Source organism: Agrilus planipennis, unplaced genomic scaffold (genome assembly GCF_000699045.2).
Source record: "Agrilus planipennis isolate EAB-ADULT unplaced genomic scaffold, Apla_2.0 scaffold247, whole genome shotgun sequence".
In the NCBI taxonomy this organism is placed as follows: Eukaryota; Metazoa; Arthropoda; class Insecta; order Coleoptera; family Buprestidae; genus Agrilus; species Agrilus planipennis.
Genome location: NW_020442433.1, coordinates 361,369 through 388,783, shown reverse-complemented (window position 1 = coordinate 388,783; position 27,415 = coordinate 361,369). Strand labels below are relative to the sequence as shown.

The 27,415-nt window shown below is 33.6% G+C and overlaps 1 protein-coding gene across 3 annotated transcripts in view; it reads right to left on the bottom strand.

The window, feature by feature from the left end:
• The window catches only part of LOC108740250 (proline dehydrogenase 1, mitochondrial), a 186,802-nt gene that overhangs the window by 43,663 nt on the left and 115,724 nt on the right, over nucleotides 1-27,415 (bottom strand). For all 3 annotated transcript variants that reach the window (XM_018474502.1, XM_018474501.1, XM_018474504.1), the window contains one exon: nucleotides 1,453-1,661. In XM_018474502.1, coding sequence (XP_018330004.1) covers nucleotides 1,453-1,661 — 209 coding nt within the window. The remainder of the gene's footprint in view (nucleotides 1-1,452; nucleotides 1,662-27,415) is intronic.

Here is a 27,415-nt window from a genome sequence, read left to right as displayed (position 1 = left end):
TTTTAACGCTTCTTCGCTCTTCTAATTTCGCTTTTTGTCGCCTCGTAACTAAAACCAGAATTGTATCTTCCAACCTTGCAGCAACGGTTTATAAGTGTTGAACTTGTTCTAGAAAGATTCTAGAAACTTATTTGTAACTAGTGCAGTCTTGGCAATCTACTACCTATACTCTAAAACTCCATTTAAGAAACGTATAATCACTCTGAATAAGATCATTCACAGTCATATAAAAGAAATGCTAATTTATTTAAATAATACGCTCTGCAATTCTGTTCATGGAGGAGTAGAATTCCTCTCTTAGTATATATTCTATAATACGGAACAAATTTATCATGAACTTTAGAATTATTTAAAGTAACCGATAGAATTTTGAATGTGAATTTTAAATCATGAATTTTGAACATGAATTTTATGTCATAAATTTTTCGAAATGTTTCTAATGATGGTATCTTCAAAAGAGTTGCTGCATTTGTATATGTGTAATATGTACCTCTAGTTTGTTATCATAACACTAATTAAATAATCGATTAAAATATATTTGTAACTACTATGAATCGGTATGAGTTCCTACAGCGCGCCAAGATTTATAGTCATCAGCATATAGGTAAAAAATGAGTTTTTCAGCATCTATTTTGTCGCTTAACAGGGCATAACTGAAATAGGTGCGGGACCTCCTGCAAGCTCCGCATTATAAAATAAGAAAATTAAGTAAATGTATGTCCGAAATTTCCAGGGAAAAACGTAGTTAAAATTACAGACGAACTTAATTCCGGCCTTGGTAAAAAAATACAATACAACGCCACGTCCAATCAATTCTTAATTAACAGCATTATTTTATTATTTTGATGTGAAAACTTCGTGAAGCGTTGAGCGATTTTTGGTATAGAATTTAAAGTTTGTGGAAATTGTTATTTAAATGATTTTATACGTAAAATATCGAAGTGTGNTATCTAAAATCAGCCACTTCTTCTAATTTTTCGTCTCCTATCTTTATATTCGCTCTTTCCCTACTTTTTCTTCCCTTGCATACTAGTATTTTAGTTTTGCTTTTATTTATTTTCATACAGTACTGATCTGTTAGTACCGCTTCCATTTTATTTAAAGCTATCTCTAAGTCCTCCTTGCTAGATATTAATACTGCTATATCATCTGTTAATCTAAGCATACTAATGTTTTGTCCTTGTAAATCTATCCCTACAGTTGTACTGTCTTTAATGATGTTGATCGCGTCTTCGAGTGTAGATTAAAAAGTTGCGGTGACAATACACTTATGAATTTATTATTATTATTAAATAAAACGCTTTACTTTATAATGTTTAAGGTATTTCATTACTTGATTTTGAGATATTAAATATCACCTGGTGAGTTTATTTCTCAAACGTTTTAGAAAGGTCATTTAGCCTGCTCATCATAAATGATACCCGTGGAATAAGAAAAAGTAACTTGACTTACTCGACTTCTAACTTTTCAGCTTGCTCTTGGGACAAGTCTTCTTCTACGGAATAGTCAAGAATAGGTTTTACACCAAAGGACCGCAATCGTTCCAGAACTGGTCGAATTTTATACTGGTCCTCCCCCGCCACAAAATGACCATAAAAGGTAGCTTTCATCAATGCGATAAATAAGCGGTCTCCCAAAATAGAACGCGTCATCTTCATCAACTGCAAGCAAAGTAAAACCCTTTATTTCGAAATTATTTGTTAAGGTACTATAAAATAAAGCTAGTGGTGAAATTTGTTAATAATGGTGTGTCTAAATGTAAATTTATGCATTTACTTGAATATACATATTACATGCAACATGTAATTCTCTGGATGTGTTAAAAAACACCTGCATATATGCCTTTTACTTTATTAGTACATTATTGTGAGCTATCGTGGGCATTCAATTCCCTGCGATTCTGCTATGCTTTTAAAATGTTTTAAATTAAATAAATTTGATTTCTTAAAACGAAAAATTAGATAGATCAGCATACATGTTCATAAATTATTTGCTTAGAATGATCCGAATAAGGATATACTTCAAAGTTGTACCTAATTAGAATCATGTCTGTAAGCAGTGATGTATTATAAAATTTATCCCAGACAAAAAAATTATTTTATTTACTTTATTAATTTAATTTAATCCATAAATTGCATTCGAGTGTGGCAATGCGCTCAATAACACAACATAGTGCTATATTGGAAATTCATACCATAATATAAGTAATTTTTAACCAAACGACCTACCGCCTTCGTCATTCTACATTCTACCTTCTACAGATGCTAAAGAACGTTAAACATTTGAAATAACATAAATCGAACTCCGCCGTATTGTTTGGTGGGAAATTACAACTATATATCGAAACTAAATTGCCACATCTCGTACCTACATCATTTCTTAATATTAAGTATTTCACATTCTCATGATTTAATGTTAGACTGCCTTAAGTTTTTTTTGTTTTATATCGTGCAAGCTTTCTTTAATAACTTTCCCTGAACATGTTACAATGATCTATTCGCATTTCTTTTTATTTTCGTCAATTTTTGTTTTCAAAACACGACCCTTACTTTCCAATGTTCAGATAACCAATAACAAAAATCATTTGAATCACAATTGTATATGTATATCACGCAACGTTCGAATCGCTCGAATGTTGTTTGAATGAATTGTAGTTGCTTGTTGTTTTCAGACGGTTCACGGGACAAAATTCTTTAATAAATTTGAATGAACCAATCAAATCACGAATAAAATCGACAATGTGGCGTTCGAAACTGGTCAATCGCTTTCAATGAATTTAAATTGCCGCCTTAACATCTACTATTTACTATATATTAGATATCCATAGACGCTTTCTTGTCAAGTATTTTCACCAGTTTGTGAAATAACACAGGCACACTCACCCACACCACGCACACACACCCATACCACGCAAACACACCACTCGCACGCACGCATGCACGCACGCACCTACACACATCTACGGGAAGTCCACAGGATGTCCACTGAGCCCAATAATTTTTCGTTGTCTGGCTCAGATGGCTCACATCTGCTACGATAGTCTTGAAGTTCCAATTTCTTTCCATTTCATTATTGGGTCAATACCCTCGTCCTTCTTCTGATCTTCGATTAATTTCTTATCTTCTCAGGATTCCTCAAAGGTTGAACGTTGGTTAAATTACAACATGTTGATGCCAGTCCTTCTTTCTTCTCCGCATATGAGCAGCGTTTGTAATTTTTCACACAAGATCTCTAATGTATTTTATCCGCGTTGCCGTTTTGTTTGTCTATGCGATGCTCGATATCGAAGTCACATTCGTGTAGTTGCTGTAACCCTCGTAATATCTTTCTTCCCGACTGTCATCCATCTCCGCAGAAAGATTGTGCATTGTTCTTCTGTGTTCATTTCGATCTTTATTTCCATTTCTTCATCTTCTGTTCCACCTTCATTTCCCTCTCTTCAAAGCTCCTATTCATACTGATTTCCGTTTCTTCTAACTTCTTTTCCATTTCATTTCTAATAATGTTTATCTTGTCCTCCATTCTCATATTTGTTACTTCCCGTACTCCTTCCATTTTGGGTTTCATTTCTTTCTTGAGGTGTTTTTAATTCTTCGTGTCTCATTTTCATGTTATCTTGAAGGTACTACTTCCATTTTCTGTTTAACTTCTTCTTGTCCTAGTTTAATTTCTTCTTGTCCCCATTTCATTTCTACTTCTCCAGTTTTTATGTCTGCTTTCAGTTCTCTCATCATTGCCATTAAAGCCGTTATTTGTCCCTTCATTTTTGCTTCAATGCCTTTAATTATAAATGATATGAAATATTTCGATTTATAATAAATTATACTTGTTTACAGCAAAATCGTTCATCTTTCTTCGTGAGCTTCCTAATGATGTATGACTTGCTAGGATTATTCAAGATTCGTGGAAACTTCCAGAAAATTTCAATGAAATTCAGTGATGACATCGAATTCGTTCTTCTCTATTCAGGTGCTATTTAACGATGTATATTTTGTTGGGGTAAGTTACGATCGGAAGAAACGAATGCAGTGTTGAATAGCTGGAAGTGTCTTCTATTCCAGTATGAAAACACGTTTCTGTTGCTGTAGTAATATTTTTTCTATAGAGACTTCCAGAAAATTGGCAGATGCAATATTCTAGAATATTCGATAAAATTTTTCAAAAATTCTCTTCATCCAAACTTCTTCAGCCTTCTTCTATCCCACTCCTGACACTAAATGTCACGTTAAACACCTTCCCACACTATTATTTTTATTTAACTGTTTACTTTTTAATCAATACCATCAGCCACTACTATTAATTAATAACACTTTGTCGCTTCTTCGCTCTTTCTACTTCGCTTTAGTATTGCCTCGTAACTCGGACTGGTACTAATTCCCGACTTCAAGGCAACTATTTATAAGAGCTAGCCATGTTCTAAAATGGTCCAGAATGTGACATCTCGAAAATCTGGTCTTTTTGATTGATATGTACCTATGTTACGTTGCCTACACGTGACACTGTACGTTGGATTACTTACATACATGTGACAATATGTTTACCCTAAAGATTCTTTCTAAATATAATTCCTAATACAAATCAGAATTATTTTTGAAATTGGATGAGTAGTTTCAGACATTACTTATTATTTTCAAACCACACGTTTACTTCGTTGTAATAGATGGAAAATTATTTATTGTTTCAGCCACATAACGAAGTCAGGTGGGACTAAACCGTCGTAGTGGGTTATAAAAATAATTCTAAAATTCATAAAAGTCTTTTTATGCCTATTACCGTTAGACGAAGCTAGCAGTTTACCCCATGTTCAGTTGTAAAACACAGAGTAATATGTATTGCTGTTAAGGAATGTTGAGGAATAATTCATATGGGATTGCCATCACAATAGGAACTCATACGAATTTTCCGACAAAAATCAGGAATATTCTGTGGTCGTATAAACGAGTGATCAGCATCCAACAGATATAAATAATTGTATACCTTTAAGACGAATTGTTCATAGAACAGTTTCTTTGTTGACGTTTTTCTTTTTATATCGCTCAAACGAAAATGTATATCTTCACGAATGTATGGAATATTTTTTTAACCATGTCTCACTAAAAATACCACCTGCATCTTTGAAAACTGCCCTTAACTAACCAGACTCCCAATTTTTTTTTTAAGATAAGCGTATCACTCATTCAAAAGCCTTAATTTGAATTTATTGAACCTATATAACTTTATTAGTTATACAAAATGACGGCTAAAGGCACTTGTGCAAATTCTTTATACCACACCGTGGTAAAAATTTATTAGATGCCATTATTGTTATACCTCTGAATGTATCTTAGAAGGTCTGTTATACTGACAAATTTAATCCAATAAATTACTATTGTCATGATATAATTTTAATTCGTTTTTAATATGTAAAAATTCACTATACATTCTCTCCGTTTTATTTAAAAGAAAAAGAACTCTTTTCCTATAAATAACCAAATGACCTACCACACACAAAATGAAGAAAAAGTACAGTGAAATATAAAATATTTACAACATATTCACCATTAGTAAAATTATTAATAATGCAGTATTCAGGGATGAATTCAAGAAATTTATAGATGAAGTAAAGACCATCAGTTTTACTTAATCATATTTACAAAATTGGAGAATGCACTCGTTTAAACTACATACAGTATAAAATATCCCTCATTTATAGAAAAACTGAGAATATTTATATTTTTTATTTTAAAAAGAGATGGACAAAACATTCAGCGGTCGATCTTTATCGGAAGAACCTCTACAGGTATGCATTATCCTAGTCTCTAGTACAGTGGTTCTTAACCTTTTTAATATTGTTACCTCTGTGACCTATTAGGAAAACTGTTTTTACTCCAACCAATACAAACAACACAAGCAAATACAAATATCTTTAATAATCACAAATTGCACATCAGTCTTACAATTTTATATATCTAAACAATAAATTAAGTAAAAATAGTTAGTGTAATGGTTGGTATTATTTTGCATTTAGTTTTTTTATGTTAGCTTTAATTTCGTTTAAAGCATATCCTAAGTCATGTTTCACATTTAGAAGGATTCTGGTCTTTGTCTTCAATGTAACCACAGTTGAAAATCCACTCTCACATCTATAGGTGGTGGCAAAGGGTATTGGCATTTTTAAAGGTCTGTTAGCTAGAGTAGGATATTCGGCACGAGCTTTTCGCCAAAATGTGCTAAGATCATAATTTTGAAATTCTACTTTGCAAGTAGTATTCTGGCGTATTCAAAGATATTCCACTTTGGCCGCCAGGTCTTTGTCTTTAATAATCTTATCATCCATAGTAAATGGCCTCAAAATCCAAGAACTGGACTGACGATTATCCATATCCGGAAAATATGGCTTCAGTGGGTTTATTGCTGCAGATAAATGCTGAATCACAGAATTTTCAAATGTGATTTTGTTTGGTTTAATATTTACCAATTGTGTATACAGTTGTATAAACATCGACACATCTATAATTTTATATTTTTACTATCTAGCTACGTATTTTATCAGATTAGATATTGTTAGGTTCTTTGTTACCCCCACAGAATAATTGATTGGTAATTACCCCCAGGTTCGGAATCATTGTTCTAGTACAATGTTGATGAACCGTTATTTTTTAAAACGACTCGATCGGCTAAATTCTCAACAAAAACACTTCACATTATTATTTTATAATTATCTATTTCCAGGTCAGAAAGTATTAATGAATAAAAAATGCAACTTAAGTGAAATGCATAGTAATGTTATATGATACATGTATTACTACATATTATAACCGCATACTTGTGTTAAGTTTCAATCGTCTACTTTTAAAAACCACAAATGTTTATTATGTAACATTTCAAAAGGATAATATGTAGACATACAAGTATTACTCGTAGCACTACATAAGTACGTACGAGGTCTGCTCAAAAAGTATCGTGAAGTTTTGAATTTCAGCGGGTTACGTATATTCGATTTTCGATTTTTTCGTGGCGTTATGCTGGTACTCATGTCTCTCACTTATACCGACAAATTCGACCATGTTGAATGTTTAGTTAATTTTTGACAGCTGCTTTGCTTGCACGTGTTTCAGCTCGTCTTCGATTTCGATTTTTGCCTATTCCAAAAAATGGATCAAAGAATCTGTATCAAGTTTTGCGTGAAAAACAAAATTAAGAGCGCGAACACATTCCGAATATTGACTCTGGCATATGGTGAAACTGCCTTGGACCGAACCAACGATTATCAGTGGTACAAAATGTTCTCAGAGAGCCGAGATGTGAACGACGAACAGCGTGCCGAACACCCGAGCACGTCAACAGGCGAAAACATTAATGAAGTAAAGAAAATAGTATTGGCCAATCGTTGAATCACCGTTAGAGAAGTTAGTGAGGACTTAAACATATCGATTGACTCCTGACATTCGATTTTTACCAACGATTTGGGCACGAGACGAATCGACGCGAATTTCGTACTAAAATTACTCAATTTCGACAAAAAAACGGAGATCATTAACATTTCTAAGGAGCTGTTGGACTCGGTCCGCGAAGACTCAAATTTGCTCCAGAGGGTCATAACTGGTGACGAATCATAGGTTTATGGTTATGACGTGGAAACCTAACTCAATGATCCCAAAGGAAGCTGCCCTATGAGTAAAAACCGAAAAAAGCGCGTCAAGGTAGGTCGAATGTGAAGGTTTTGCTTACAGTTTTCTTCGATTGCAAGAGCGTGGTGCATCATGAGTTCTTGTCACAGGGTAGAACAGTCAATAATCAATCCGCCAGATACGCCTGGATTTGTGGAAAAACAAAAATTGACGTTTGCACCATGATAACGCCCCTGTTCACACATCGTTGCTTGTGTGCGAATTTTTGGTCAAAAACAACACACTAATAATGCCGCAGCTACCGTATTCCCCAGATCTGTGATCCCCTGTGACTTTTTCTTGTTCCCGAAACTAAAGAGGCCCATAAAAGCAGGACGCTACGCTACGGCTGAGGAGATAAAGACGGCATCGAAGGAGGAGCTGAACAATATCACAAAAAATGACTTTTTGAGGTGCTTCGAGGATTGAAAAAAACGATGGCACAAGTGTATAATATCTGGTGGGGATTACTTTGAAAGGGACATAACAGATATTCATGACTAAATAAATAATTTTTGAAAAGATGTCGTATACAGGATGGCGTATTTAAAATTTTTCTAAATTCTTCAATCTTTGATTTTGCCTTTTGATTGTAAATTCATGAATGTAATGTTATCTGTTAAAGGGGGACCATCCCTTCAAGAATCCCAAATGGAACGGGGAATGGAGGGTCAAGGGCACATTATTTTAAAGGTGTTTAAAATTTAAATTTTTTGCATGTAAAAATCCAGTTGGAAATATCGGTGGCAAAAGTTCTCAATCAGTTTTCAATTGATTAAATGTTCAAAATGTAAAATTCACTTGCGCACAGTAATAAAATCTTTATTCAACATTCTCTCAAACACTTTGTAGTATTTCAGGTATTATTTCATCACATGCAGTCAAAATTTGGTAGCGTAGATCTTCTAAAGAAGTAAGTCTCATTTTATAGATAATGCTCTTTACGTGGCTTCATAAGAAGAAATCCAGTGGTGTTACATCTGCTGATCTTAGAAACTATTCAATGAAACCCCTTCTACCAATTCAGTGTTAACGGTAAAATGACTAACAATACTGAAATTTTGTTAACGTAATCATCAAGAAACAACGTGTGCGTTTGTCAGAAAATCAAGTCGAATATAAAAAATTATTCTTCATTAAGATCTTGAACGAGATCTCATACGGATGGAACGGATGTGTTTTTTAAGATCTTTTGAAAATTTTCAGGTGGAATTCCTGAAATAGATTCCAATTTTCTGGTGCCTGATGTAGGATCCAGTTCAACACGTCTCAAAATTGTAACCTCTGCAACTTCGTTAATAACAATGTGTCATCATTCATTTTTCTTGTTTTGACTGTTTCGATCTGATTTCCATGAATTGAAATATCAAATTTCTTACGTAAACGCAGCTGAGGTTCTTAACAAGCTTCTAAGATTTTCTCTTAAAGATCAAAATCATTTAAAAGTTGGATTTGTGTATTTCTTTATTTTTCAAATCGGTGGTACATCTTAAAACAGTTACGGATCATTTAGCGGACGGATTCATTGCAGCATATCAAAAATTTTTATCACAGGGAAAAATTCCCAAGTTTCCTGTACTCAGATTATGGAACCACATTTATTGGAACAGACACAGCATTCAAAAGACCATTCACGACAGGAACACGAGACCATCAATAAATTCAAGAATTCTATCAAAAGACCTATCTCAGTGGGTTTTCAACCCCAGATGCACCTCACATGGGAGACAAGTGGGAAATAATGGTCATACTTATGAAATCCCAGCTCAACTGGACAGTTGGTGAAACATGGCTCACCATTAGGAAGCTCAATACCGTGCTCACTCAGATAGAGTCNTCCAACTTGAAATTAATATTATTTAAAGATCAATAAAAAACTATAATCTCATTTATGAAAAGTGGACCAAACAATATTCACTAAAATCAGACGTAAGTAAATTTTAAATTTGGTCGTTTGCTTTAAAAATTCCATTAGCAAGTAGCATTTTACTTTAATGAAAAAGCACAATGGAACAATCATGACATCATACATCAAAATGGTAATCTGGTCATTATCACGTCCTCTTCAGCTTACTTCAAATCCCGGACGAGGCTCAAGAATGTAGCATTTTTCCTTTCGTTGTCTAGGGGTTGATCAATATAAGTATATAAAAAATGTAAAGATGAACATAAACAGCTGGAACAAAGTAAGTACAACAGGCTTAATGGATCGCGTCTTTACAACACGTCTTCCGTCTCTCTTCCTCACGTACTCCTGATATGTATGTATACAAAAATAGGTTATTGATTTACCACCGTCCAAACTTGTAATATTAATCTTATACCTGGGCGGACAAAAAAATGTTAGAATATATGAGAACAAATCCTACAGTTCATTTATATAATTGATGTGGTTAAACTTTTTCTATCATCACCAACGGTACATCTTCATCAGTCCACGTGCTAACCCAACCTTTTCAACGAATCAACGGCAATTTTAAGTTCCAGGACATCAAAAACATATTTAGAGAGTAAAAATCACTGTACATCAGCCGACGGTATTGAGCAGACAATCTTTTATAACTGGAATAAGGACTTCTTTTTTATATAAGCTGTAGTATTAATTTGACGTTTGACTCTATCATTTAGAATTTCCTTCCTGATTCCTGACTCATTGATACAGTCCACTAAAATTTATAATGTTCTTGAATAAATTAGAGTAATTTGTTTTACAATGTTAATTATGTGGACGCGGCGAACCACTAGAAGCGCACTACAATCTTATTACCTGCTTTAATTGCGACGCTATGACCAAACAAAAAGTCGCGACGCTTGTAGGCAACGGTATGAGCCCAAGAGAATTGAAATAGGTAAGTCCAGTGCACCGTTTCAAATCGCCCGTTCTTCTCATGTCACAACTTTTGCCCAATCGAACAGTTACTTAACAGACCCATAGAATACAAAAATAAAAAAGAATACAGCGATTGTAATGTGAAGAAGCTTGTCACATTCATTTGTTGGAAGTCAAAAAGTATTTTTTTTAGATGTACGCAAAACATGATGTAACTGCTTAAACTGGCCTTATATCCAGTATCTTTTAATTTTTTGTTTTTTTTCGTCTTTACCAAATGTATTTTAACTTTACTTCAGATACAGATTGTATCTCTTTTAAACAATAGTTTAGTTCGTAAGTGGTACCAAACAGTTCAGTTTGATAATGCACTCATGGACTACTCAGACTATTGTTGAACAATTTAGTTGTAGTGCGCGCATAGTCTTAATGTGCGCTGAGAGTAGTCAAATATAGTTTTTTTTTGTGCGAATCGTTTTATTTTTACTATAGAGTGCATTGGTGTTCTATTTCGTCTGGTATAGCAGTACACCGACAAATGTTACTTACTAAATATCGTCACTATAGGCAACACTACTTTCCAAAAAAAGGATATCAATGACCGTGCACATCGACTGTTACATTAACATTGTACTCATATTATCCGTAAATTAGTATCATGTCACAAAATTCTACCGTAGTAAACGCGATTGTAGAAACTACTGTTCTACACTGACCTATATTATGATAGTGTCACATACATCGTCAATCACACTTAATCTAATTTCACGAATAAGAAACAATGCACAAGCAGAAAAATATTAAAAAAATATAACATAGATGCTGCTAATTATCAGCTGATTGAATACGACGTTGCGTGGTCGTATTTCTTTCCAGGGCTGGAATTACATTTACCTGTAGGTACTTTTAATTACGTTATTCTCGAAGACGTTTTCTTGTATTATTATACTCTATCATATCCTGCAACCTTGCTACTAATTTCAGAAACATCCTGTACATCAATAAAGTGCAAAATATGTGCAAATATGCATATCCCAAAAATCTTTAAATTGTGACCCTATGCATTTCTTGTAAATAACAGATTAAGCAGTAATATGATAACAAAAAACCAACGTAGAACTACTCATTTGAATAAATGTTATACAAAAATTTGTGGCACAAAAACACTTGGAGTACTACACCTATACAAATTACACACTAATGTTGGCAAGTTAAACAGGTATATAATTATAGTTAGAATACAAAGTTCACAAAAAATACCTGAGAGAATAAACTAGCCAAATTTTCTAGTAGTAGAATCAGAGACAATACTTGTTTACGTTTAAAAACGATTTCGTAATCATTTACTTTCACCATTAATCTATAAATCTGCAATTGATTGCAAATAAAACGTTTTTTAAATATCATTAAGGTAGCATGCGTGATGAAAATCTATGTAATTATATAAACACGTAATAATGCATTCATTTTTTCTGAGAAAACATTATTATTGTAACAGCTCCAATTATCATCATAAGACTTTGATTAAAAAGAATGCTTCCTACTAATTTGGAATTTAAATATTATTACTATCAATTAAAAAAATATATGTGCAATCTTCTTATTGGATTTACTTTAAATTTATTATCTGATTTTTATGTTTGTAGTTGTTTCAGCTTAAATCTCAAAATCGGAATATTTCTTGGTGTTTGACAATAAAACCAGAACTCCTTAATAAAATGTATTTTGAAAATACTTCAAAGGAAAATAACACAAAGAAAGCATAAACAACCAACTAAACGAATCAGCCTTTAGAGAACTTCTGACGCTTTTTTAGGTGCCTGAAGCTGAACACCACTTATTGCGAATCCGAACAAAACTGGTATGACAATTATAAGCTGTTAATGTGCGGAGTATGTGCAGAAGAATCTTTTTTTGTGCTACAAAATAAAGTATAAACTTCAAAATGCTGGGTATGCCTGGACGACACATCACACCGGAAGGTGGAAACCAATGGGAGGTATTAGTAAGAACATTCATTGTGATTATGAAATTTGCTTTAAATGAATGTTTTTATGAGATTCGAACCAGCTGACTTAAATAAAATTCTCCGAGGCATATTCAGATTACATTTTTCAACAACGAAATCATTATTTTTCATAAAAATGCTTAGTAACTATGAAAATACCAACTTTAGATAGAGGAACATAATACATCGATCGATAGGTCCTAGAACGGCCTGAGGTAGAGGGGATCAAAAACTAGAATGTATATGAGTTATGGTAAAAATTTGGTTCATGTTCGTTTGTTGGCATTGGCGGTACAGTCATCTTTTTGAACTTATTTTTCAAAAACAAAATGGAGATAATTGTTTATTTCGGAAATGGTTGAGTTTTCGGATAGGTATATCTATATGTTATGGTTAATTTCAAATTGGTGAAATATGACTTTTATTATAGTTACAAACTCAATTTCAAGCGGGTGAAGCCGCGGGCACACCTACTCTCTATATATATGTATAAAGCAGCTTGTCCTGACTGACTGACTGACTAACTGATGGTTAATGCACGATTTCAATGATATATTGACAGCAGGTAAACGTAAATAAAAATTTTAAAATTTCAAATACAGTCGAGTGAACTGTCCTTCGAAAGATAACAAAATCCTAAGAATGATGTATGCTTTTTTGTCAGACTCATCGTTTTTGAGTTAAAAGCGGTATTAAATGTTTATAGCATATACTTAGGGCAAAGCCACGTCGGATAATCACTATCTCAAATATAGTCTAGTGCCTTTTGAAAGATAATGAAATTCTATGACAGCAATCGCACTCCTCAGACTGTAGCATATCACTAATTAAATAAACATTTAGTCGATGGGGAATTGAACTTTCTAAACTCCCGCGTGGCTAATTAAAAATGGCAAGGGACTGTAACATCAACAAAGATGTTTTGCACATTTAAGTATCGACGGGTGTATACTGCCTATTTTCGATATTTTTTTCTGTATAGAAGACGGATTTTTAAATTTGGTGTATACGTTGTTGCGATGCCGGTTGAAACAAGTGAAAGCGCACCAAATGTAGGTGAAGAAACGAGGGAATTGTCTCCAGATATCTTTCCATGATTAATCAAATGTTACCAGAGTTAGATCCTGTTATTTAAGATGACATAAAAATAAAAGAATGGATTTCAAAAATGGAAGAAATTGGAGAAATATACGACTAAGACAAGATAACAAATATTATGGGTTATAGAAACTAATGAAGAACATGCACATTCACATACCTTAAACCAAATTCCAGCACAAAATAAGTAGAATGGAATTTGGGGAATTGTACGACAGGGACGATTAACCGCAACATTTGACTACCACAAGGTAACACCAAGGATTCAAATATCATCGATTTCGCGCAAATTGTTACCTCGGGTAGTTTGCTTAGTCGTCGGAGTATCGCTCAGGAGAGCACCACGCGAGGACCAGCACCCACGCGCCCAGCTACCCCTGCCACTACTAAACCACCCTCTCCGATCGCACCTGTATCAACTCCACTCCATCCGGATGAATAAAAGGCGCTTCCCCGGTTTAGAATGGTAACCGAGCGGCATGGCCTAGAGGTCTAGACCATTGCTTAGCATTCGGGAGGACGCAGGTTCGATTCCGGGTCCGTCTGCCTTGCTCCAAGTTTTTCTGTGGTTTCCTTGGATCACTTAGGCAAATGTTGAGGCAGTAATATTCCACAGATAATCTTTCACTCTCTTCTGTCTTCATTTCGTCCGTCTCGTCTTTCTCACCCTAACCACCACCACCCACCCATTCCCACGATTCCTGAAAGCAGGCTGAAGAGGGCCTTCCGGCATAGTCCGGAGGGACTGCCCGCCCACCAGCATTACTGGCTGGTGGGAATGAAACACCCAAAAGTTTTCTTTTTTTTAGAATGGTAACTCATTTTGTTCTCAGTCCTAGGAGCCTTCGCTTGGTTGGAACTCTAATAGCTGAATATTCCGAGAGTTACTGGTTGCCATACCCTACTCCGGAACTTTCCCTCTGGGAACCTTGGCTGCAATGTGCTTTTGTGGAATAGTTTGTGTTTGAGTTGTGATCCATGTAAATAGTGTTTCAGTGAAAGACTCTTTTGTTAGTTGTAAGTTGTTTTAGTTGGTAGTTTAAACCGAGTCATACGCGGACTCACACGTTTATTTTTTGTAGCTTTGGTGATTCATTTTAAGATGTATATACTCTTGTTTTCTTTAGTTAGAACAGCGATCGGGAAACTTCTTTAATCATTACCCCAAAATACTTTTGTGTAAATTGATATTAGCCCATGGCGAAGAGCAAAAAAAAACAAAATCGCCTCTTTTTAGCATCTTTCATATTATAGCCCCATGACAATTTTGAAAAGAAAACAATAGCTATGCTTTACTGCGTAAAGATATAACTCGAGAACACTTAGTGGTGGGGAGTGAGATGGCGTGGCCTGCATATGTCGCTAAATTGTTTAAGTTGAAAAAAATACTAACAGATTTATAAAATAGCAAATTAAAAATATATACTTTTTACTCACAAAAGTTTCATTCTTACCCCTAAAAATTTCATTTTTACCCCGGATCCCCGACCGCTGAGTTAGAAGAACAAAGTGTGTTCCCTTACAAAGGGAATTATAAATTCCTTTGGATTTATTCACCGCATTCTTTAGCATGGATGGAAATTCAGCCAATCACGATTAATTTCAAGTCAAATTATTTGCAGGGCATCTGTTCAAAGATCAAAAGCATATATAATAATTAGTTGATCAGCTTACATATAATGTAAAGTTTTATGAAAAAATTGTAGAAGACTATAGTTAAACAATTTTAAATGCATTAGAAACATCCTATATTCCATTTAATTTTGTAAGTCATATAAAAAGACGGACATTACAAAACACAGTTTGTGTATGAAAGGAGGAAGATGAACATGGAATACCAAGATGCATTCTGTCTACTTATAATTAAAGAAAGTCACTGACATAGATGTCATAAATTTCATGGAAACGGAAATCAATATAACTGAAGGAATTGGAACTTATTAATGAATATAAGGACGTGATGACGAGAAATATGCGGCAGTAATGAGTAACCGATAAAGTGAAAATGAAAAATGTGAGCGGTACGTTTCCCTATGTACTACAAACTCAATGTCAATTATCAATGTTTGTACGTGAAATAGTGCATTAAACGAAGCTGACGTTATTGAAGACTCTTCTCCTGATATAACTACAAAATATATCTTTTACCTACAGTTGAGATTTTCATGTACAAGAGATGTTTTAAATAGGCGCATAAATTATCACGTTTTTTTCAAAAATAGGTATGCTCCGTTTTCAACATTTGTGCATTTTTATGCATTTTATTTTTTATTAATTTTGCTTACTGAAAATTATGGAAAGGGTAGCAATATAGCAAAAATGAACTTAAGTAACGTTTGTACATAAATTTATGCAGAATAGTTCTGCTTTTTCCAAATTAGTTCTGGATATTTTTTTATTCACACAAATATATCTTGTAACTTAATAAAGGCTTTCAGAGTTAAGTACGGGCAGTAGATGACTTCAGTGAGGCGGCAAATTAGGTAGGTGACAAATTTGCGCAACATCCGAATGACAGTTAAGGTTAAGTTACCTAATCTTAAGGATGCGTTTAGGATTTTTTAACGATTTGAGGTTTCGTTTTTATATTGTACATTAGCATAGCTTGATATTTATTGACGTGTCTAGGAATCTGCGTTATTATTGGTTGAGGCACGCTGCGACTGGCTCTAGAATTATCCATTTTTTAATCTCGATTTAAGAATATCGCTCTATGCAATCACTCTGTCTTGAACTATCGTATAAGACGTAAATGCCTGCGCAGTTCTTAGGTATAAGGTTTTTATGTACTAGTTGTGTAGTTTTTTTATAAATTTTATAAAATCAAATTCATATCTTGAAACATTACGTATCTAAACAGCGTAAATAACGTATTACGGAAAATAAAATACTTCGAGATTAGCAACAAACTATACGTGCTGATTTTGTAAATAACATTTTTTGGTACGGTACTGTTAACACCAGAACGAAAGCGATATTATTATATTTACAATAATAGCGTTATATCTCCCGTTTCATACTGCAGTAATTTGCGTTTCTAGTATTATTTCTCTTCTCTTTCGTAATATTTAATCGCATTTCACTAATATAAAATGAGTTACGGAAATGCTTCTTTCACATCAAGCAATTACGTAAATTTTTAGAAAGCTATATCTAGGATAGGAAACAAAAGCTTAAAATTAGTGACTGCTTTAGTGAATGTAAAGTAATATCAACAGGAATCCCGCAAAGAACACTATTTTTCATACTTTATGTAAATGACCTAAGTGATATTCAAAATGGTCCCATAATGTTCTATGCCAATGACACTGTCATCATCTCGAGTGATAACACGTGCTATCTAGCTGAAGACAGAATGAATATTTATTTGTCCCAGGTGACAGACTGGCTATCTTTAAATAAATTATCTTTAAACGTCGATAAAACTGTCTGTATGACTTTCGGAATTGTGATATTATTGTGATAGTGTACCTAATACTTTAAGTATTCATAAAAAACCAAATGATAAAGTGAGTGTCACAAGTACTTAGGAATTTATATAGATTATAATATGAACTAGGATAAACATATTAACTATACAATTAAAAAGACTAAATATTTAACATTTATCTTTGCTAAGATTAAACATCTCATGGACACTAAAACTTTGATGATAATTTATTATGCTTTTTTCCAACGCCTTTCACAGTATGAAATAATTGCATGATGAAGAACTTATGATAATAACCTTATTTCAATAAAAAACACACAAAGCAGAATTTGGAAAATAATTAATAAAAATAAATCTTTAGCTAATACTTCCCCGCTAAATGTAACGCAACTATTTCAGCTAGATCATATATCATATCATTATGAAATTTTAAAAGAAATATACACAAGTAGTACATCTAGAACTAAGAATAATAGCATACTACTACTGCCAAAAATCAAGAAAAATATAATTACCAAAAACGGTTATTTTGTTGCCATAAAAATTTATAATAATTTGACAAACAATCTCAAAATTATGAACACGAATAATTGTAACAAAAAGATAACATTAAAAAATTTTATTCTGTATCAGAGTTAGTTTGTCTAATTTCCTTTCCTTTTTTCACAGTACTCATTGCTTTTTTTTCTTTGACCTTATGTATAATTTTATATTTGTTTTATTAACTAAAGCTGTTTTTTAGTATGTAAGTAAATTTTGTCTTAATTGGTAAGAATGCCGGCAGGTAATCTTATTACCTTTTATAGGAGTTATGATGTAATTCGGCCTATATACAGGTGGCTATGATCACCTTTACGGTTTTTGCTTTGTAACTTTTTTCTGGTTCAATAAATACAAATACAAACATATAGATTACCAAAAATTGTTTTGGAGACATACTAAGGACGAAACGATTAAAAAATACCGTTTAGTGAGGCTAGTGTTTGGATTAACTAATTTTCCTTTTACAGCGATGTGGTGTGTTAAACAACTGGCGAACGAAAACGATTTAATATAGGGTTGTTCGGAAAGTCATTTCGTTTTTTTTTTGTGGAAATGAAAGACAGTTTTCGTATAATAAACAAATACTTTATTAAATTATATATTGACCGTTCTGGTCCAATACCTTTTGCCATCTTTCTGGTAGTAGCATAATTCCACGCTCATAAAATTTTTGGTCTTTGCTGGCAAAAAACTGATCGAGGAGGTTTTTGACCTCCTCATTTGAGGTGAAGGTTTTACCGTCTAAAAAATTTTGGAGTGACCGGAACAAATAATAATCCGATGGTGCCAGGTCTGGAGAATATGGTGGGTGTAGCATTGTATCCCATTCAAGCTGTAAAAGCTTTTGGCGAGTGACCAAACTTGTGTGAGGTCTCGCGTTGTCTTGGTGAAACACTACACCTTTCCTGTTGATTAGTTCTGACCTTTTCTGTTGAAGTGCATCATTCAGTTTGTCCAGCTGATGACAGTAGACTTCCGAATTAATCGTTGTGTTATCCGGTAAAAGCTCAAAAAAAACGATTCCTTTAAAATCCCACCAAACAGACAGCATCACCTTTTTTTGGTGAATATCGGCTTTGGAAATGGTTTGAGCCGGTTCATCTTTTTTGCTCCATGACCTCTTGCGTTTGACGTTGTTGTATACAACCCATTTTTCGTCCCCAGTGATGATGCGCTTCAAAAACGGATCATTTTCGTGACGTTTGAGAAGCGAATCGCAGACGTCAATGCGGCGACACAGATTTCTCTCTGTGAGAACATGGGGAACCCATACATCGAGCTTCGAGGATAATCCCAGGCCTTTCAAGTGGTCATAAACTGTTGAATTTGATAAATTTAACCTCAATCCGATCTCACGTGTTGTTATTCGCCGGTTCACATCAACTAATGCCTTTATCGCGTCTTTATCAGCTTCAACCGGCCTTCCCGAACGTGGTGCATCTTCGACATCAAAATTGCCGGATCGAAATTTAGCGAACCAGTTCTGGCACTGGCGTACTGTCAACACACCTTCTCCATACACATCAGTCAATTTCTTTCTGGCTTGAACAGCATTTTTACCCTTTCTGTAGTAAAACAGTAAGATATGTCGAAAATGCTGCTTATCGCTCTCCATATTTAAAAGGGCACCAACCAAAAACTACTGCGTAGAATTAATTGGAATTTTTCACACACAAGCCTTGCTATATGAGCTCTCAAAGCATATAAAAATTATACGGCTGAAATGTTGGGTGCAAAAGAATACAATTAAATCCTCTGACGGGAAAAAACGAAATGATTTTCCGAACAACCCAATAGTATTCTGTGATACCTCCTTAAAACCATACGGAGCATGTATTTATCTTAGAACAAAACAATCAGGGGACAAGTTTTCAGTACGTTTAATATAAAGTATATCAAAAGTAAGTCCCATCACAATGGAAAGCCTACCGCAGCTTGAACTGTCATCGGCGGTAATTACTGCTCGTTTTATGAGAATTCAGAAGAAAGGTATAAAGTTTAATAAAGTACTATAAAAAAAATAATAAAATTTGTTTTGGTGCGCGCATAATTAGTGATTTATGTATTAAGCTGTCAGCACTTCTTGCCCTAAAATATCGCGGATTAGCAACCGTAATATCAATAATACTTCTTCCAGTTTAACCAAGTGTATTATTTAAAACTGGGTGTAAGACAATGGTTTCAGAGAGAGAGAGAGAGGTTTCAGTTTCGGAGATTGATGTGGATTTATGAAGGTTAAATTCGGCTAAAATTGCATATAACGTCTTAGGTATAACATCTGCTGATGACATTATAAGTACGAAGTTATAACTACAATATACTTATGTACACCATTACTTTTTAAAATTACAATTGCATAATCTTCGCAATAAATGATGTTATTTCATATTTAGCAAAATAATCGCGTAATTATCATCATCAATACAATTATTATATGGAAAACGAGGTTTTTCTTAACGGTAATTTTATCAAGCCTAATTTTAATAAATGCAACATGTGCCCACTAAATAAGTGCCACAAATTGTTCTTGTTTCTTTTCAAATATTACGCAATCACTATAAATAATTGGATAATTATTGAGAAAACTACTCAGTAAACCACATCAAATTTGTTGCATTACCTACGTACAATTACCAATTTTATTCAAGGATATACGAGAAAAATTTTCATCAATTTCAACGTCGGACATACCTCATTGCACATTAAAATTATGTAACATATGCAGAAGGTTAATTTAATATTTTTCACTTGTGTATCTAATAAAATAAACAAGAAATCAAAAAAATTTGCAAAAAGTTGTAATATAAGTTTGCTTTGGCGAATATTACGCTAAAAATTAATTTTAGGTAAAAAGTAGGTAACTTTTATATTTTAGTTGTAATAAACGTTCGGAGCAGGAATTTCAATACATTCTATCAGAACTACCCCTAATAACAGTCGGGAGTTGTTAATTGACCATATCCGGATGTAATCTGGATGGTACCCCGGATGCATTTGGGATGGTTTGAAATTTGCCTGCTTTAATTGGGATGCAATTCGAATAGTCCTGTTAATTTGGTACGCCATAATCGTGAGGACAGTATAAGTGTATGTTATAAGTGTAAGGTGGTTGGCCGACAAAATGTTTTTTTAAAGTTCTGTTTACATTTTGCTCATTTATAGATGATAGTAATTAATCTAATTAAAATAAAATAGATTGTTTTGAAGCTGCAAAAGAATATTAAAGTTTCACATGAACGTTCAAAAAGTCATCAAAAGAAATGAATTTATCCATGGTTTATTTTCGATGATATCAACGATTAAACCTCTACTCTCCTTTTGAATCTAGAAGTGCCTGCGTGATCACATCGAATAAGTAACTCAAAAATCGTGAAACAAAGAGCGAACACTCCTGAGCATTTGTTTTTCTCTTTTTAGATTTACAGGACACCACAGGTCCGAAGTTAAACATATGTATCGACTGTAATATATTCTACTAGCTTCGCACGGGTGCAATGCTGATACTAAATATACTACAGAATGTCTTTATTTACAACATTTACAGCTTTTTTGTCATTAGACAATACAAACCGACCGGTACCGCCGCAACCGCTATGTCCCTGCAGTTTAAATCTGTATGCGAATAGTTAAGCAAAGATTGAATATAACAGACTTTGTAAAAAATGCTTATTAAGCGCTTACTTCAGAATGAAGTTGTGTCACCAAGATAAACACTGGGTTACGATAAAATATGCCGGTTATGTGTTGAAGTCTTAAGACAGTGGACTTATGGTAAATCAAAATCATTTTTATTCATCATTCATCAATACGAGTTTGAAAGAAGAAAGTATTGTTTCCACCACTTTACATTAAACTTGGTTTGATCAAACAGTTTGTAAAGTCATTTCGGCTTTACCAACGGTGATTATTTCATGTTTAGATATCGAGGTCATGATCTATATAGCTTTTAACCATATAAAAAAATCGTAAGGACACAAAAAATTACTTTTTAAGAAAAAAGTCAATTCAAAAATCACATTTTTTTTGCTTATTTTCGATCTTTCCATACTTTAATATTGTGGGAGGTATTTTTAACCAACACTATCGAAAAGAGCATCGTTAAAAACATAGAAACACTNTTATATCAATAGCAATCAATGAATATCGATGTTTAACGGTTAAACTTACAAAAACCTTCATCAGACCTTTTTTTATAGAGCGTTAAATTTTCTGCAAAACATGTCTTACTCATTGTTATACATACAGTAAATCGTTGTCAAGATATAATATTCCAAAATTGGAAAAGAAAAATTCCTATGTTATTTAAATGGGAAACAGATAATTGCGAAAAAAAATTTCACAGACCTTTGTTCAGTGTTTCTCTACATATAAACCTTCCTTTTGAATTACTCTATCCATTAAAAAAACCCGCATCATCATTATCCGTTGCGTAGTTTCAAAGATTTAAGCATACATAGGGACAGACAGCGCACACAGGCGGATTTTTAAAAATTCTCGGCCAAAACTCCAATGTACGAAATCAGTCATAATGGTCATGTGACTTAATTTTTTTAATCTTATTGGTTCCTTGCAACCAACGATAACCCGCAAAATATTTTAAAGGAAAGCTTTCATTGCTACCAACTATTATAAAGTATCGAATTCTAACTATCAATTAATTGTTCACTAAAATTAAGGTTATTTAAAAAATATTTTTCTCGTAATTTAATAGTGTTTAGTGTAACTTTTATCATGGATTGTGAAGCCGGGGGTATGTATACATGCATTTAAAATGAATTAACTAATTTTTTTAGTTTGTTTACAAAAAAACTGGGTAAAACTTATTTTTAATATAGATTTTACGTGATGATTACTTTTATTAAGCTACAAAGTTATAGATTCATTAGAATCAGACTACTTTGTAATAATTATAGTAAAGATATACATCTTAGCTGAATATATGTGTTGATTGTAGCTGCTAATATGTGCTACTCTCCTTTTTATTAAGCAATTAGTAATTTGAATTAGAAAACAGGAATTTTTTTTTTTTAATATTTTTCTTTATTTTTTTTTCATCTTCTGAGAATGTCGTCAACAATTAGTTGAATATTATAGAAACTGTAATTTAAAAGACTATAATGAAAATTTTAAAAATCTTGTATATAAAGTAAAAAGTTGTTCAGGTGTTGAGGATGATTTGACAGATGGTTCAAAACAATTATTATCTAAGTTTATATTCGAATATAAACAGAAGTGGGCTTCTGTTGGAAGAAACAATGTCTATTTTATAGAATAGAATTTAATTGGCTCAGAAATGGTATCTGTCTTGTTGTGAAAAAACATGCTTCAAAACGAGTTGGTGGAAGAGCTTTATTATCTATGTTTATATTCGAATATAAACAGAAGTGGGCTTCTGCTGGAAGAAACAATGTCTATTTTATAGAATAAAATTTAATTGGCTTAGAAATGGTATCTGTTTTGTGAAAAAACATGCTTCAAAACGAGTTGGTGGAAGATCTAAAAATTACTCTGAGGGCAGCAATCGATCAAAACACGGAAAAACTGAACACTTACGTATGGAAAGATCTAGCAGTGAACTTTAGTTTGCTGCTAAAATGAACTTAAAAAGAGATGGTGATCTGAAATCTGCTGAACAATGTAAAGCTATAATTAGAAAACAAGACACCACTTCTGAACAATCGTACATGCCTTACATACCAGATGAAGGTTTAGCACTTGTTCTTGGAGTAAACCCTACCAAGTTCCAATAAAGTTTAATAAGGAAAAGTGCAACTGATCATAATTGCAACATTTATCCACCTTATGAAAATGTTACTTCTGCAACGAAAAGATGCTACCAAAATAATATATCCATCAGTGAATCATCTATAAAATTTTCTTTACAAGATTTATTAGATCATACATCATCTAGACCTTTTCATTTACTGCATGAAGTTATTTCGACACTTTCTAAAAACAAACTTGATTCCATCTCTTTGATTACACAATGAGGATGTGATGGAACATTGGAACAAGCTGAATATAAGCAATAAGCAACTATTTCAAGATGATACCGTTTCAGATTCAATCACTTATTTGATTACCATTGCTCCGAAACAATTAGAAGTAGACAACATAAGCGGAAGTGGTAAACCATTTGTTTGGAGAAATCCAACTGCATTTTCGTCAAAAAGTTGTAGGCCAATAATGCTTCATTTTGCTAAAGAATCGACAGATTTGATTAAAGGTTACGTCAAATGTATTAAAATTCCAATAGAAACATTAATACCAACAAAAATAGAGTGCAATAGTACTGAAATACATTTGAGACATAATTTAATTTTGTGTATGATTGATGGGAAAACCGTCAATGCTACAACTGACACTAAATCAAATCGGCGATTTTACCTGCATCATTTGACATCAAAAGACTTTAATAATATATCTTTTAAGTTATCTAAACATATTGTCAAGAAGGATTTTTTCAATTTTGGGATATCCCCTCTACATACGTGGATCCGTCTATTTGAATGTTTGATATATTTCGAAGAAACATTACATGAAAGATTTTAAAATAAATGAATATCCAAAAGAATTAGTTTTGTTTAGACACAAAATAAACAATTGATAAAAAATATAACAAACTTGCGAATTGGAGTTCAATAAAGCTGTAGTTTAATTTATTTATGTTTTTTTTTCGATTCTTTAAGTTTCTGAAACTTTCGTTTCAATCTGTAGGTTTTGACCAAAAATTTAAGAAAATCCGCCTGTGTGCAGCGGGAAGCGACTTTGTTATATCGATAGCAATAATAGCAACTGATAACTATTGATATATTGATATACATCGATAATTATCGATAACTAAATTATTATTTTCAATTATCATTGATAGTTATTAATGTAAATATCTTTATATGTAGATATAGAAATTATATCAATAGCAATCAATGAATATCGATGTTTAACGGTTAAACTTACAAAAACCTTCATCAGACCTTTTTTTATAGAGCGTTAAATTTTCTGCAAAACATGTCTTACTCATTGTTATACATACAGTAAATCGTTGTCAAGATATAATATTCCAAAATTGGAAAAGAAAAATTCCTATGTTATTTAAATGGGAAACAGATAATTGCGAAACACCACCTCTAAATATTAATATTTCTCATATTTTATCAGGATCTATGTCTCGAGATACTCTATATCGATCTTTCAATCTTCGAAAGAAATAAAATAAAAAATTTTTTTGGAACACCCTAATATACCTATATCGGTAATTATGGATTTGTTTTAATATTCTTGAAATTAGATATTTTCTAAACAAAAATAAGTACAAGAATAGACAATTATACGCTTATGTATATGGATTTATTTAGAAACAAACTGTTTATTACAGTTTAAAAATACTAGTTGTTTAGTATGTTCTGATGATATCCAGGTGGCGCTTTGTTCAGTAAAGTTAACTTTTTGTTTATAGTCCAGGTATTTGCAAATATCATTAAAATAAAGGGCCTGTTAATTAAGAGAGTGTGTTAATAAGGTGACAAGAGCTTTTGAGTTTCAAGACAGCGAGCAAAGAAACTGCTTAACAGGGTAGACGCAAGGTTCTCAAGAAAACTACAGAGTTAACCTCACTTTCTGAGTGCAATGTCCCGAGGTGGTAGAGTGATAGCCAGCAACATGGTACAAACCAGATTAGATGGGGCAAAAAAGGCCAAGACAGCTGAACCTGGGCAAGTCGTGGAGATGGTGCTGTCGAAACTTGAAGAATTGACTCTCACTGTGAATGAGGTTAAACAACAGATGGTCACTGCGCAAGAAGGAATGAATGAGGTTAGAGCTTTGAGATTGGACCTAAACACCAAATCGCTTAAGTAGGAAATGGATAATGATATGCTGGTCAACAGGTTGAAAGCATTGGAGGATAAAGATAAAAGAAGAGATAGAGAAGAAACATAATAATACTTGGATTTGAGATTGATAAAAATAACAGCTTTAGCTATAAAGAAACTGAATGAGTCTTGTGAGCACGTAAGAGTGTTGACACCCAAAGGTAAGAAAGCAAAAGCTTGTGTAGTCAAAATGCAGTCAGTACAGGCGAAGCAGAGAGTCATGGAATGCAAAGCAAAGATGCTGGCAGGTTCTAACATTTCAATCAGAAATGACCTCACATTTGAAGAAAGAGACATGCAGGCAAAGCTGTATAAAGTCGCTGAAGAGGAAAGAAGGAAAGGGCATAATGTAAAAGTAGCCTACAGGAAAATAACTATTGATAACAAAACCTACAGATGGGATGATAAGGACGGTCTCATAGAAGAGAGTAGTTATTCCTTTCGTAGGCAAAATGATGAGCAGCCAGGTTGCAGCTACGGGGGCGGAGGGGTTCAATCAAATTAGTCAAGTAAATGTAGGCCCTAGTGAGGAGCATGAGCACTGCGTCTCACATCGGCCTAGTCAAGAAAGGGGTGCTCAAGCAAGGGGAAGGGAAGACGAGGACGGGGGGTCATCAGTAATATTTTGGAATATACATGGATTAACATCGCTGTCTGACCTAGCTGAGCCGAAGCTGGAGACTGTTAGACTGGAGACTACTCAGAAACTGTGCAATCCTGCGAACCTGAGGATCTTCCCATATGCATCAGACATATGAAAAGCATCTGGAGCCCTGCAGTGAGAGAGAAAGAGTTTGGAAGACATGCTGGTGGACTAGCACTGTTCTATGAATGAATGAACCTACGTCAAGAATATTAGTGTGATTGATATAAGTACAGACTGGATAGCAATTAAAGCAAAAATAAACCAAGTTGAAGTGTTGAGATAAATCAAAGAATTGTTTAAATTTAGTAATTCTCTTCTAAATTGTCACATGTCAATTCTGCCTAATCTAAAAATGTTGTTACTAATAATCAAGTATTGTATGAAATTGTTTTTTTGGCAGTTGTTAATGTTTACTTAGAAACTAGACGGAATGTATTTTTTCTTGATTCGACAGTTATTTTGTTGTAAACTAATTTTGTAACTTTTTACAAAATAAAATTCTTTTTACATCGAAAGTTATTCTTGGAGATACCACGGATATAATACCAACAGGTTATGGGCCCAGAAAGTGGTGAAATTTCATCTCCAAGGAAAAGTCTGTGAAAGCTCAAATTGAAAGGCAGATCTGAGCAAGAACGTCGCAAGTCAGTATTTTTTTGAATTTTTAAAAGTCAAGTCAAGAGGTAAAAATGGACACTGTAAAATCACAACTCGTCATGCTGAGTCAAAACTCACAAGGAGTAGTAAACTATGTGCCGTGGAGGTTAAAATTAGATGCTGTTTTGAGAACCAAGAAGTTGTATGATGTTGCAACCGGAGTCAAGGTCAAGCCGGAAGGAGCTGAAAATGTCGCTGCAGTCATTGAATGGAATGAAAAAGACATGGAGGCTCTGCAACTAATAGTATTGAATGTCAGTGATCAAATCGCATATAAAATTGCAAATTGCAAAACGGCAAGAGCAATGTTGGACAGACTAGTTTGCTTGTACGGCACGAAGACAGAGATGAACATGGAAGTTTTGAGACAGAAACTTTTCACATGTACATACGATGAAAGCAAATCGGTGGCCGAAAACTGCATGGAAGTTATGTCCATAGGTGATGAACTAACCAACGGTGGTGAACCTGTGCCGGAATCATGGATGATGACCAGAATTCTGAAAATGTTGCCAGTGAGACTTGCTCATTTTCGTACATCGTGGGATAACGTGCCAGCAGCCGACAAGAGCCTGACCACCATGATCGAAAGACTGAGACTCGAAGATGATCGTCAACGCGATGAGACAGGTGAATTGGAAGTAAGTTTCAGCAATGCACTTCTCGTGAAGAAAAATAAAAAG